The 15315-nt window shown below is 43.1% G+C and overlaps 1 protein-coding gene across 1 annotated transcript; it reads right to left on the bottom strand.

The window, feature by feature from the left end:
• Positions 1–1681: 1681 nt before the first annotated feature.
• LOC112225659 (INO80 complex subunit D) lies at positions 1682–12426 on the bottom strand. Its single transcript, XM_024389784.2, has 10 exons — positions 11899–12426; positions 10033–10279; positions 9001–9917; positions 8750–8855; positions 8443–8664; positions 7619–7716; positions 7298–7431; positions 6990–7213; positions 4138–4295; positions 1682–3871 (listed from the first exon to the last, which is right to left on the bottom strand). The coding sequence occupies exons 2-10, from the start codon at positions 10248–10250 to the stop codon at positions 2907–2909; spliced, it is 3042 nt and encodes a 1013-aa protein (XP_024245552.2). The 5' UTR covers positions 10251–10279; positions 11899–12426; the 3' UTR covers positions 1682–2906.
• Between the last annotated feature and the right edge of the window lie 2889 nt (positions 12427–15315).

Consider the following 15315-nt stretch of genomic DNA (forward strand, 5'->3'; position numbering starts at 1 on the left):
TTAATGATGTCACCTGTTAAATCAACTTCAAATCAGTGTAGATGAAGGGGTGGAGACCGGTTACGGGATTTTTAAGCCTCAAAACAATTGAGACATTGAATGGCACACGTACACAATCCGAGGGTGAATGGGCAAGACTAAAGACGTAAGTGTATTTGAACGGGGTTATGGTAGTAGGTACCAGGCGCACCGGTTTGAGTCAACTGAAGCACTGCTAGGTTCATGCTCAGCTTCTCATGTATCAAGAATGGTCCACCATCGAAAGGACATCAAACAAGGGCCTGCATCCCTGTGGAACGCTTGACACCTTGTAGAGTCCATGCCCCGACAAATTGAGGCCATTCTGAGAGTTAAAAGAGAGAGGGGGGGGGGTGCAACTCAATATTTGGAAGGTGGCCTACTGTTTGGTATACTCAGTGTTTACCCCCCCCCCTCAGGTTCCTTAAGTAGTTTCTATCTAGATGGGACCATATCCTTGAATGTCCTTTTAAAATGCCATTATATAGCAAGAGCACCATGGAGAGTTGTGGACACCCGAGCCCATGGATTTGGCCCCTTGCAATAACTACTCAGTATGACCTAAGAGAAGCATCCTGTTCAATGATCAGTTACAGTCTCTCTCTACTCAGACAGTTCAGATTTGATTTAGAACAAACGGTTTATGTCACAGAGAGTTACACAGGCCCAAACATATCTGTTCCACATCGGTTTGGATTACATAGTGAAGATACATAAAGTGGAGACCAATTCAATACTGTGACAAGTGTGTGCCAATGTGTTTATTGCTTCAAGTAACACAATTTACCTTCAAGTGGCTAATAGGTCACCCATAAGGAGTCCCACAATGGTGAGGTCAATCGATCTTTTACGTTTCTGAGTGACCCAATAATAGAGCAAATATATACACAATATATTAAAAATACACGCTGTTTAAAAGTGGTTTGGCCAAATTCTCTGTTAAGTGATGGAGGACCGGACTACATCATGGTAAGATGGCGGAGCTATTTCCTCTGTTGCTTCACAATGGGTCACCCGCATACAAGGACCTACCTTAGAATCTCTTAGAATCTCTCAAAAAGGTGAATGGAACAGATGAACCCATGCAATGACCATAGCAAGGCAGGATACACTACCCTACGTATTTATTTGGACAGTGAGGAGAAAATGTTTAATTTGGCTCTATACTCCAGCATTTTGGATTTGAGATCGACTGTTTCATATGAGGCAACAGAATGTCACCTTGAATTTGAGGATACATTCACACACATCCGTTTTACCGTTTAGAAATTAAAACACGTCATGTATCTCGTGCCCCTCATAAGTATCTGGAAAAATCCCCTTCTATATTAAAGTAGTCAAAAGGTGTAACCTAGCACGCAAGGATTACATCAACCTTCTGACTCTACAAACTTGTTGGATGCATTTAAAATTTGCGTTTCAGATTATTTTGTGCCCTTTTAATATTAAAATGGTAAATAATGCAGTGTCATTTTGGAGTGACTTGTGTTTCTGAACACTTCTACATTAAATGTGGAGGCGGCAGGGTAGCCTAGTGGTTAGAGTGTTGGACTAGTAACCAAAAGGTTGCAAGTTCATATCCCCGTGCTGACAAGGTACAAATCTGTCATTCTGCCCCTGAACAGGCAGTTAACCCACTGTTCCCAGGCTGTCATTGAAAATAAGAATTTGCTCTTAACTGACTTGCCTAGTTAAATAAAAAGGTAAAATACCATGAATAATGAGTGAGAAAGTTAGAGGCATAAATATCATACGCACACCAAAAAAATGCTAACATCCCGTTATTGGTTATCATGTCTTGTGGGTATGATATAAAATGCTAATGCATCCAACATGGTTATCACGTCTTGGGATTATAAACTTTGTGCCTTGAACTCATTCATGATTATTCATAATCATGGTAGCATCCACATTATTGTAGAAGTGTTTAGAAACATTATATATATATTTTTTTTATATATAAGTGACTATACAAGATTTACTTTTCATTTCTATGGGGGCACAACATAATCTGAAACATCAACAAAACAAACTAAAATGCAGCCAACAAGTTTGCAGAGTCACAAGCTTGATGTGTGCTAGGAAACTGGGACCAAATACTAAACTTGACTACTTTAATACACAAGTGAATTAATCCAAATACTTATGACACATTCAAATCGGAGTCTAGATACATAGTGCTTTTGTTTCTAATTTAATCTCAAATCCAAAATGCTGGAGTATAGAGCCAATTTAAAAGTTTTAGCTTCACTGTCCAAATAATACGCAGGGGAGTGTTGTTGATGGATGTCAGACACGACTAAACTGGCAATATTATTATTTTATTTTTTTAATTGACCATTGATTGACGCTTTGTCTCCGTATTCTCTAGCACTGTTGTTTTCACTATGATATAAATAATCTCTCCTAAAGTCCATCCTTCAATGTTCCCCCACATCAAAATCCATGTATTCCTCGTGTCACTATTTCTATTGTATCTTGAACTCCGCATTGTTGGAAAAGGACTCTTAAGTAAGCATTTCACTGTTAGTCTACACCTGTTGTTTACCAAGCATGTGACAAATAACATTTGATGTTTCTACTGAACCACCTCCCTCCACACACACACACACACACACACACACTCTGCCCCCTGCTGGCGAAACTCTGGAGCTGCGTTTACATCAAACCACTGGACCCTTTCAGGTGGCCAACTGGCTATATCACCACCAAATCATTACACGGTTAAGGAATATCTGAGGTTGTGCAAATTCCAATAGAACAGTGAAGCGTTAGGTCCGTTACCACATTGCACACTTGAAGCAGAAGGGAAATGAATGGACACTGGGTGAATACGTTTCTAGAGTCCACGGTTTGACCTACAGCCACTGTACTGTGCACGGCTTGCTCTAGTTACTGTGTGGAAAGGGGGGCGTTGCACTGTTGGCACTTGCAGCGGTGGCACTAGCTATGGAGAAGCCAGTGGGGGGCGCCGTGGAGCTGTGACTGGGCTGCACGTCCTTGGGGATGCCACTGTGGGAGGCCAGTTGGTGGCCGAAGGCAGCACTGAACTGAGGGAGCTGCTGCTTGGGAAGGGTGGAAATCAAGAGGTCGTGTGGTGGCGAGGGGGCGGGGAGCGCAGTCAAGCCCGTCAAGCCGCTCTGGGGCAACGCTGAGAGGGCAGCCATGGGCTGTAGGGTCACAGAGTGGGAGGAGGGGGGAGTGGACAGAGATGTGGATACGAGGTGGCCCTCTGGTCTGATGAGGTTGCCGAACTGTGTGGGGTCAGTGAGGGCCAGGGGGAGGTTGTTCCAGGAGGAGCGTGGGGTACTTGGTACCTCCAGCAGGAGAGGAGAGTCAGTCTGAAAGGAGGTGGCATGGGTAGAGGACATGTGGTCGTTGTAAGGGGATGGTACATGCTCGCTGCAGTAATGGCTGCCCTGCGGAGACGATGTGGGCGCCTCCGGCTTGGCCAAGATGTGGGGTGGGTGTGTCCGGGGGACTGTGCGGGTGGAGGAGGTGAGGCTGGGTCCCGAGGGAGGAGTCTGGCCTTGGGCAGGGGGCTGCTGAGGAGACACAGAGGGGGAGAAGTGGCCACCAGCAGAGTGCAGCAGGTTGTCCTCCAGCTCCAGATTGGAGAAGTTCTCTACGGGGATGCGGCCGTTGAGCAGGTCCCCCATCCCCCCCGGCTGGACCCCTGGCCCAGGGAACACTGCTGCCATGGCCCGGTGGTCCACGCCATCTGCCTGCGCCATCTCCGCCATGGAGGTCAGGCACACCAGGGAGTCTGGGTAGGAGCCCATCAGCCCAGCCTGTAGTGCACGCACCAGCTCCTCTGCCTCCTCTGTGGTGGGAAGCAGCTCCCCATTCTTACCTGAGGATATACACAATATCTCTTACCCACACCGTAGGAATCTACCAACCATCCCCCTTTCTCAGAGAGCAGGAAGAAATGTTTGAGTAAATACTTGAGCCTTCAGCTTATTCAATAATATTCAGACAAACCTGTTCAAATAAAACTATTTTTTGTAAAGATAAAAATAGCTTATGTCACACACACAAGCTAAAATTACCCCTTTTTGGAAAGTAGAGTGGTGAAATCCATGACAACAATGAGCAAAAAAAAAAAAAAGAAAGTACCTTCAAACAAGTCAAAGTCCTGAAGGTCATCGGGGAGCCTGGGTAACACGTCCGAGAAATCCTCCTGGTTCAGCTCGAGGTCGTTTGGAATGTCTGACATGTCATTGGTGATGTCATCGGGAAGTTCATCGGTGCTCAGTTCAGGCGTCGAGGGACTCCTGCCATCAAGGGAGAAAAAAATTCAGCAAGTACATAAGGACTGTTCATGCACAACACACACTCCTAGTGTCTGGAACAATATGTTCATAGCAGCGGAGGCTCCTCAGAGGAAGGGGAGGACCATCCTTCAGAAAAATTAAAAGTTAAAATGTTCAAAAGTTATCCTTTTTAGATGAAACTATAATAAATATAATCACGTCACCAAATAATTTATTAAAACTGTTTTGCAAAGGTTTACAGTAGCCCAACACCCTCTAGGGTAGCATCATGGTGTAGCCGGAGGACAGCTAGTTTCCATCCTCCTCTGGGTACATCGACTTCAATACAAAACCTAGGAGGCTAATGGTTCTCACCCCCTTCCATAACCTTACACAGTAATTATGATAATTTCCAGGGGATGTCCTCCAGTCTATAGGAGCTCTTGCAGCATGAACTGACAAGTACACCCAATCAAAAGATCAGAGAATGAATCTAGTACTGAAAGCATAAGAAACAGCTAGCTAGCACTGCAGTGTATATAATATGGTGAGTAGTTGACTCAAAAGAGAAAGAAAGTTTAACAGTTTTGAAAAAATGTATTTTTCAAAATGAAGGAGAAGCGAGAGAGAGCTAGCTATATTTTGTCTTTTTTTTCACTTTCACCGCTAGCTAGTTTAGCCAACTCAAACACTCAGCTCAAACAGAGAGGGATGTTATGTTAGCTAGTTGGCCATGGCTATCCAACACAAACTCTTTCAAGTCAAGGTTTAATTAAATTTATTGCCACTGGGGCCCACCGATGTAACTGCTAAACTGCTCGCTGTACACTGTACTGCATGATTGTAGCGGGTTAACTAACACGTTAGTTTTCTAGAACTATGTTGATGGCATCGGAGGAGATGGCTGAGGTTTTACAGGCTCCTTACCAATTGTGCTATTTTGTGGGGGGTTTTTCGCTTAATTTGTAACTTATTTTGTAAATAATCTCATGACCGAAAAGAGCTTCTGGATATCAGAGCAGTGATTACGCACCTCGCACTGAACAAATTTTTCATTTTTTAACAAGTCGGACGCAAATGATTTACTCCAGATACCTGACCAGGCCCAAATCCCTGTCATTCTAGTGAAGAGAAGACGCAGGTCCGGGTGCCTTATGAGAATTTGTTGGCGAGTGGGTTACCCGCCTCTACCATCCGTCTTATTGGCCAATGTGCAATCATTGGAGAATAAACTGGATGAGCTCCATTCAAAACTATCCTACCAACGGGACATTAAAAACAGTATTATCTTATGTTTCAGAGTCGTAGCTGAACAACATATACAGCTGGCTGGTTTTTCGTGCGTCGGCAAGACCGAACAGCTGCCTCTGATAAAACAAGGCGTGAAGGTCTGTGTCTATTTGTCAATAACAGCTGGTCTCAAGGTTTTGCTCACCTGAGGTAGAGTATTTCATGATAAGCTGTAGACCACACTATTTCCCAAGAGAGTTTATCTATATTTTTCATAGCTGTCTATTTACCACCACAAACAGATGCACTAAAACAGCACTCAGTGAGCTGTATACGGCCATAAGCAAACAGGAAAATGCTCAACCAGAGGTGGCGCTCCTAGTGGCCGGGGACTTTAATGCAGGGAAACTTAAATCTGCTTACCTCATTTCTACATGTGCAACAAGAGAGGAGAAAAAAACCTCTACACCAAAAGCCTTCAGAACAACTTTTACACCCAAGCCATAAGACTGTTGAACAGCTAATCAATTGGCCACCCAGACTATTTACATTGACCGACCCCCCCCCTTTTTTAAAACATTGCTGCTACTCTCTGTTTATTATCTATGCATAGTCACTTTACCCCTACCTACATGTACATATTACCTCAATTACCTTCACTAACCTGTACCCCCGCACATTGACTCAGTACCGGTACCCCCAGTATACAGCATCGTTATTGTTATTTTATTTAGTTATTGTATTTATTATTTAATTTAATTACCATTTTATTTAGTAATTATTTCCTTAACGGCATTTTTAGTTAAGGGCTTTTAAAAGTAAGCATTTCACGGTTGTACACCTGTTGTATTTGACGCATGTGACAAATAACATTTCATTTGATTTGACTATGGCGTTAGCTAATATGGTGAAAACGATGTAGGCTGTGTGTAGCAGTTAATGGTATGAAGGTTTGGCTTGGAAAGTTTTTTTTCCACCTGGTCACAGACGGTTGTGCTCTTCAGTCCACAAGCGAAGGGAAAAGGTGAGATGAAGAGTGCGGAGAAGCGAGGAGGAAAGTGATCAAATAGTTTGTATGTGGCTGCTATGAATGTGAACTGTGTTTGCAGGTGATCAGTGGTGCATTCATTCTGGCGATTCTGTTGAAAAACGTTTCACAAACAGAATGGGGATAAACATACCTGAATTTGTCCAATAGAAACACATGTTTAGAATTGTTGGACTAATGACTAGACCCTAGATCAGCTAGATGCAGGCAAGAGCGTGCAAGGTGGTATTGAACACGTGTCACTTTCACCTTGATTACTCAAATTTGTCTCTGTCCTGTGTGCACCTACGTTGTAACCTTGAATTCATAGGTTAGATTGTAGCAACCTCGTGATAGGTACAGGGGAAATTCTAGTATCATTGTAGTAGCCTAAACCTATATAGGGACTAGGGTTCCATTTCAGACCCAATGAGAGAACAGATGGTTCTGGGACAGACCTGATGTTGGCCTGGGTGGGCATGGTCAGGCTGGAGGAGGAAGGCATTCCCAGGTTCCCCTGGGGCAGCGCCGGCGGGATGGGCTTCTGTGGCCGCCACGGCCCTCTCCTCCTCTTCTTCTTGTGTTTCTTGGTGAGTGCAGGCGGTTTGGTCTTCTTACGCGGCTTTCGCTGCTGCTGCTGGTGCTGCACTCTTCGGTTACCGTCTCCACGCAGGAAATTGTCCTATAGGAAAAAAACGCGTGTCCGTAAGTATAGTAATACAGAGCAGATACATATGTATAACAATGGTACTCCCAATGTACTGACCATCTTTTTGGCATGCTCCTCACAGAGCGGTGTCTGATGCGTGATGTCAAACACAGGAATGGAGCACTGTTGCCCATCTGCAAATTTGGCTGTGCAACTGGAGAAGAGCTGCTGGGAGCGATTCAACAGAATGTCTGCAGAAAAAAACGTGAAGGAAGCACTCCAGTGGAAAAGAGGACAACTGTCATGTCTCAAAAACAGAAGCCATACTTTGAGTCTGTTAAGTTCTATTAGGACAAGTTGTAAAGCCATATTCTGCAATAATGACAGTTTGGTCCCAACATTCCAGTGTGTCATGTAAGAGGTTGGTGAAAAGGATACGCTGGAAGCAGTGTCGGGTGAAGGGTAGAGCTCGGCTGTTACATGCCTGGCCCTTGGTGCTTCCAGTGCAGATTCCCATCTCCTGCTGCCCTGGCGCACTGAGCAGAGAGACAGATAGGCCCACGCTCAGGACACAACCATGTCAACACTCTCTCAGCTCTTCACAACACAACTATCATTACTGACCACATTACCAGTGTGAGAGGGCTGGCCGATGTCAGTCACGAAAAAAGGGTTTTACTAAAACAACTGGAAAGGTTTCTTCCAAATTTTTATAAATATATAAATACGAGAAAAAAAAGAAAAAAAAGGCTTAAAAAATGGCAAAGAGTTAAAATTGTAAAAACAAGGACTAAAAAGATTAAGACAAAGAATAAAATAATAATCTTCGCTGGTCTATCCCTACTTACCTCTCTTCCCCACTGGCACTCTCCCACAAACAGCTATAGCTCATCATCTCATTTAGGTGCAGGGGTCCTACAATTACCTCTTTAGCCAATAGCAAATTCAGACACTCAATTTACTAGACACTTAAATGGTTCTGGTGAAATTAGATCTCAACTATGGCATGATATGAATAATGTAAGTTAAGCAGAAACCTCTTATACAATACACATAGAAATACATTTAAAAAACGCACAAATCCAATTTAAATAAGGAACTGTGCTCAAATGAGGATGTACTCACATCACAACCAGGAAAAGCTTTAGTATCTAAGTCATTTAAAAATTTACCATTGACATGGTATTGGAGGAGACTATTAAGGTTAGTCGGGCTCAATTTCACAAATGGGAGTGTTGAGCAGTGTTGAGTATTTAGTTTACCTTGAGGTCTGGGAGACCTTGTGCAACTTCTGAATCAACTGGCCAGCACAGTCAGGGTCTTTACTGGCGGCGTGCAGCAGGGCTTTGCGGAAGGCATAGTGGTATTTCTTCTGGCGCATGGTAGCCCTCTCCTGCCTGCACAGGTGCTTGTATTTCTCCTGGAGGTATGAGCACAGCCGAGCCAGCCGCGTTCTCCGCGAGCTGCCAGCATCTTCATCTGAGCTGGAATAAATAAATAAATAAACAAGTCAAAAACAAAGCCATGTTTGATTTCATGATAGTATAACTATGTATGTAAGAAACTTACACATCCTGCAGGTGTCCTTCCTGTAGTCTCCAGGCATTGTGATAGGGTGGAACTCTCTCTGCATCCACTTCATCATCCTCTGAACTGTCTTCAGACCAGTCCAACCCTGAAAGAAGATAACCTGTTAGTACAGCTGGTCTCAGCAGTATAACGTCAAATGATCTTTATTTATCTCGTCTTACACAGACCCAATACGACATTCAACTAATAAGCCAAATACAGTATGTCATGTGAATAGGGAGGAGAGGTACCTAGATGATGGAAGAGGTCTCCGTGCTCCTGATGTCTTTGGGTGCAGAGCTGCACCAGATGCTGTAACCTTGCCATGCAGGCAAGGGGAGGTGAGAAGGCAGCCGGACGCATGGCCACCAAATGACGCTGAGTGCTGTCCCAGCTACTGGATGGCAAGTGCGTGGCAGTGAACAGAGCTTTCCTGCCGAGGGGGGGACAGGAGGACTGCAGCGGACTGGGAGCTGTGTTGGGGGGCAGTCCGACAGGCAGAAAGGCGGGAATCTGAGGTGGAGCTAGCTTACATAATAAACCCTGCAGCTGTCCTGGGAGGACAAACGAGGGCATGGTGGAGGGCTGGGGGAGTCCTGTCTGCAGCTGTCCAGGGAGGACAAACGAAGGTATAGTGGAGGGCTGGAGGAGTCCTGTCTGCAGCTGTCCAGGGAGGACAAATGAAGGTATAGTGGAGGGCTGGAGGAGTCCTGTCTGCTGCTGACAGGGAAGATGAGGATGGAGGGGTGAAGAGCGGTGCACACAGGTAAGAGGAGAGGGGCTAAAGTGCTCCGGAGGTGGTTGGAGGAGGGCATTGTCATGATGGGGGAGCTGGAGTTTCTGGCTGAGCACCAGTCGACTGTGTAGTTTCTTCCTGACGGTGGAGCCCTTCCGAGGAGGGCCCTCTTCCCCATCAGTGTCCTCCTCATAGAAGGCAAAAGGGTCCAGGAGCTCCCCATCTGGGAGGGGTAGCAGACGGATGCAGGGTGGAGAGGGTGGCAGCTCGTTCAGGCCATTGGAGGCCTTCAGAGCTAGCGAGGGCACAGTTATGTTAAGAGCCACTGACTCCAGGTGAGGTGTTGAGCGCATCTCCTCCAATGCATTGTGTTTCTTCCTCCGCTCCTTCTTGGGGATAAAGCCAAGGACTTGGAGGTGGCTGTTACAGTATCTGTGGAACAAACACACCTTTAACATGCTGTTTCACAACTATGACAGATACATCAATCACAAAGACCTGACGTCTTCTGTGGCGAGGACAGCTTCTACTGGAACGTCACACCCACCTGCGGTCCTCAGACTTGGGGATGGGGTTGGTGCATCGTTGGCTGTTGTACTTGGCCACATATTCACATTGCTTGAAGGGAGCGGTCTTATCCTCCAGGACATGACGGATACAGAAGGCATAGCCATTGAGTCTGCGCTGCTTGCAGAGCTTTGGGCTGTATGAGCACAATGGCTTATTGTCCACCTCCGAGAAGTGGATGTGTTTGCCCTCATACATCACGTGACTCTGGTCCTTGAGAACATCAGCTGATGGGAGAGGGAGAAAGCAAGGAAAACCATGAGTCTTACATTATGCACAGTAATTACTGAGACTGCCCTGAATATGCAAACAAGACAAAAACTTGACTCTATAGTTTGACTGTTGCTAGCAAGAACTTAACATGCACAATTCAGGCAACTAATTAAGAATGTGGTAAAGAAAATAGTCTACTAGTGTAAAAAAAAAGAAGAAGTTTCAAACAAACATGCATACATGACTAAAACATTAGGAAGATGTTCTAAGAAATCAAGGGTGAAATTGGAAATGTCAAGATACACCTCTGTGGCATATGACTTCATCTTAAATGTGTTTTTGATCCAATGATGTAAGGGATATTTCTGGCTTAGCACCCTCAGGTTTAGAATTTAGACTGTACGCTTTCCCAAACATGTGGCTACTGTCAATTCAAGCGCACGGGATGCAGCGTCAGACTGAGGTTTTCTGTGACATGCAAATGCAGGATATGGACACGGACTGTACATTACTGTCACAATGTAATTTGCCAAACGGAGGGTAATACAGTAGTGTGTCCACGTAACATTGAATCAAATGTGTCTCTCGTAAAAACATAGCTATTAGCTAGCTCTATAGCTAACGTTATGATTAAATCTGGAGGAATTGCATAGCTAACTAGCTAAACTAAATGCATGAAAACGTGCAGACTTGAGCAAATTTACATCACGAGTTAGCTGTGCAAGTGAGTATTTGTTTAGCAAATAATTAGCTAACTACACAGAACAATTAACTTTTCATAACTAGGTACCTACTAGTTATCAAAACAAATAGTTAGGTTATTTTCCTACTTACTACCTAACGTTAGCTAGCATAGATAACCTAGTTAGGTAAAGTTAACAAACCCGAGCTAGTTAACGTTAGCTACCTAGATTTTGTGTGGTTGTTCCCTTGCTAACTAAATAGCTACATTCTGGCAAATTTGCAATAATCCGAAAACAGAGTATAGGCATTGGACAACAAGTAGATATGTGGTTAACGTATACATTAACATCATACAATAAAACGACCTTATAAAAATGGCAATTTTAGCCTGCTACGGTCTAGTGATAGGTAGCTAACTAGTTAGCACATTAGCTAGCTACGCTAAAAACACAAGTAGCGGTAGCCAGGAAACGGAAACATCAAGACATAGAAGATTTCTATGAAATATGATGGGGAATTTACAATATTTTTTTTGTGTATTTGGAAATAGTTTAAAATATAAAAAGTACTTAAGATTAGGATTTCACGACAATCAAACCGCCTAATTTGTGGCAAATAGGAAAACAAAGGGATAGGCACAGAGGCTCTTTCAAAAAGGCCTTAAACTAAATATTGCCTGCAAGTCATCCGGTCATTTTCTGTTTAAGAAAATGAATACATTTAGGTGAATAACGAAACGTTGTGAATATATGTGTATAATAAAACAACTCCGTAACTATCATAATCATATGTTGTGTGATACAGATAACGATCAAAAGTTAAACATTTAACATGAAACGATAAGGCCTATCAGACCGAGTAACCCTAGGGCCTCGAGTAGCAAAGTCGTCCCGACTAGTCCTGCGCCATAAGCGGCCTCTCCAAAAATTGAAGTCGAGGCTTCACTTACCTTCAATTTGTATAGGCTGTGTAAGGTATTCGCTCCTGATAGAGTAGAAGTGCCTATTACAACCAGCTCGCCTATTTGTGCATCGATATTCGATATTTTAGGTAACTAATAATGTTCCTATCTGAATGCAATATCATTGAAAATACTGATGCATGTAAATGTAGATTATCCACAGCAAACATTAGCAGGTGGGAGCTGCTGAGGATTTTAGATTAGTCCACAGCAGACTCCTCACAGCACCACTACAGGCACTGCGGGGACATGACAACAGTCCACAGTCCAACAACAACCTCTCTACCATATTGGAAATTCAACTTTGTATAAGCTACAGCAGGGAAGAAATACAATGTTATGTCTTGTCGACTGCATGCATGGCAATGCTGATTGACGGGTAGAGTAGCTATAGTTATGTACTTTTAAATAAGTTAAATGTCCCTGCTTATATCAACATGGTTTAGAAACTCTTATATAACACATGTCAAATTCCTATCTGGCAACGGGCTTATGTCACATTCTTTATGAATGGTTCGCTACTCTCGCTGCAACACTTTTGCTCAATGCTGATGCAGCACGTGACCATCTCCTACTAAACACTTGGAACGCTAAAACATTACAGGAACACAGTTTAAGGCCCTATACTCCTAAGGCCCTACATCCCACATTTGTCGTATTCTTTCCCCAAGGAGAGTATTTAAAAGTTATTGTTTTTTTACTTTCTTGCCTTAATGATTTGAAAGGCACATGTTACCAGCTCAATTTGACCATACTACATGCATTTGTGGGTGTGTGACTATAAACACGTATTTAATGAAGGCATTGCAATTTAGTCAATTTGATCCTATTTCAACAGTGTAATACAAATATGTGTAATCACTGGTATAAACTGTGCTATAATAATAGTGGCACATAAGATATTCCACTGTGATAGATTGTGCTGACCAATGTCTCTATACAGGCTTTATCTAAAGATTAAGAACATGTTGTGATTTACCATTTATTACTACTGAAGAAAAATTGATTTCTTAAATAGTTTCTTGTGTACATTATCTACAAAGCAGCATATTCTCAATAGTCATTGGGGAAAATCTTTACACAATTCACAGCTGCAATATACATACTATTTATGCAGATGGAAGACTGAAAGGTGCTTGTACTGCATTTGGTCAATAAGGAAATGAGGAAGTTTGTTCTCAAACCTCCTAAGGGACCCCCAGACGCTTTACAATGTTGTTGTAGCTCTGAACTAGCTCACCTGATTCAATTAGTCAAGGGCTTGATTATTAGTTGACAAGTTAAATCAGGTGTGCTAGCTCTGGAATAGATCAAATGGATGGAACGGCTGTGGGTCCTGAGGCTAGGTTTGAGAACCACTGCTGTATAGGGATGGAAGTTGTGCGTATATAGCGTACAGGAAGTCGTGCGTATATAGCGTACAGGAAGTCGTGCTTATATAGCGTACAGGAAGTCGTGCGTATATAGCGTACAGGAAGTCGTGCGTATATAGCGTACAGGAAGTCGTGCATATATAGCGTACAGGAAGTCGTGCGTATATAGCGTACAGGAAGTCGTGCGTATATAGCGTACAGGAAGTCGTGCATATATAGCGTACAGGAAGTCGTGCGTATATAGCGTAAAGGAAGTTGTGCATATAAAGTGAGAGAGGAATAGGCATCTATAAGAATGACTTTACTGCATAATAAATATGTGTCTACGGATGTTTAACAGCTATTTTTTATGAGTGAGGATTGGATAGGTACTGTATCTATCACATTGACTTTACAGAAAACATTCAAGTAATTGTCCAGTGAAATTCTCACTTTTAAAAGTTCATATTTTGTTAACTCATACCCAAATAATGTTGTTGAATCATATGTGGCCAAAGCATAAATTGGATTTTTAAAAACATGTAAAAAACCCACCTCAAACTTGTATTTTATTTGTATTTTATTGAACCTTTATTTAACTAGGCAAGTCAAACCAACCGTTTCAAAAATGCTTGTTATTTCCTGATAGAGGATGTTTTCCTCCTGAAGAGGATGAGCTGGCCAATCAGTGGTTTACTCTAATGAATATTTTTATGACTGGTATATGCCCAGACCCTTCTGTTGTTGGGGTATGCCCACACTATTCCAACACAGAAACACTGCTTTTTAACGTAATGAATTACACTTTTTTGGAAGGAAATCTATTTCACTCTCATATGGTACACCAAAAGGGAGCCCCCCCCCTCCCCCTATCCACATCGATGGGACAGCAGTGGAGAAGGTGGAAAGTTTTAAGTTCCTCAGTGTACATATGACCGACAAACTGAAATGGTCCACGCACACAGACAGTGAAGTGAAGAAGACGCAACAGCGCCTCTTCAACCTCAGGAGGCTGAAAAAATGTGGTTTGTCATCGAAAACCCTCACTAACTTTTACAGGTGCACAATTGAGAGCATCCCGTCAGGCTGTATCACCGCCTGGTACAGCAACTGCACCGCCCTCAACCGCAGGGCTCTCCAGAGGGTGGTGCAGGCTGCACAGCGCATTACCGGGGGCAAACTACCTACCCTCCAGGACACTTATAACACCCGATGTCACAGGAAGGCAAAAAAGATCATCAAGGACAATAACCACCCGAGCCACTACCTGTTCACCCCGCTTCCATCCAGAAGGCAAGGTCAGTACAGGTGCATCACAGATGGGACATAGAGATTGAAAAACTGCTTTTATCTCAAGGCCATCAGATTGTTAAATAGCCACCACTAGCACAGAGATACGGCTGCCTACCTAGACTTGATATCATTGGCCAATTTAATAAATGGAACACTAGTCACTTTAATAATGCCACTTTAAGAATGTTTACATATCTCACATTACTCATCTCATGTATATACTGTATACTTCACTAGCTATTCTTTACTATCTAGTGCATCTTAGCCACTGTCATTGCTCATCCAAATCATTTATACTTACAGTTGTAGTCGGAAGTTTACATACACTTAGGTTGGAGTCATTAAAACCCCTTTTTCAACCACTCCATACATTTCTTGTTAACAAATTATAGTTTTGGCATGACGGTTAGGACATCGACTTTGAACATGACACAAGTCATTTTTCCAACAATTGTTTACAGACAGATTATTTCACTTATAATTTACTGTATCACAAGTCCAGTGGGTCAGACGTTTACATACACTAAGTTGACTGTGCCTTTAAACAGCTTGGAAAATTCCAGAAAATTATGTCATGGCATTAGAAGCTTCTGATAGGCTAATTGACATCATTTGAGTCAATTGGAGGTGTACCTGTGGATGTATTTCAAGGCCAAACCTTCAAACTCAGTGCCTCTTTGCTTGACATCATGGGGAAATCTAAAGAAATCAGATTTTTTATGTAGATCTCCACAAGTCTGGTTCATCCTTGGGAGCAATT

Source organism: Oncorhynchus tshawytscha, linkage group LG26 (genome assembly GCF_018296145.1).
Source record: "Oncorhynchus tshawytscha isolate Ot180627B linkage group LG26, Otsh_v2.0, whole genome shotgun sequence".
In the NCBI taxonomy this organism is placed as follows: domain Eukaryota; kingdom Metazoa; phylum Chordata; class Actinopteri; order Salmoniformes; family Salmonidae; genus Oncorhynchus; species Oncorhynchus tshawytscha.

What these genes read in the sequence shown, in the direction of transcription:
- LOC112225659 (XM_024389784.2), bottom strand. Translation starts at nt 10,250, where the DNA reads ATGTATGAGGGCAAACACATCCACTTCTCGGAGGTGGACAATAAGCCA. An exon ending in CCCAAGTCTGAGGACCGCAG is followed by an intron (nt 9,918 to 10,032) that starts GTGGGTGTGACG and finishes TTTGTTCCACAG; the next exon opens with ATACTGTAACAGCCACCTCC. An exon ending in GAAGGACACCTGCAGGATGT is followed by an intron (nt 8,665 to 8,749) that starts GTAAGTTTCTTA and finishes TATTTATTCCAG; the next exon opens with CTCAGATGAAGATGCTGGCA.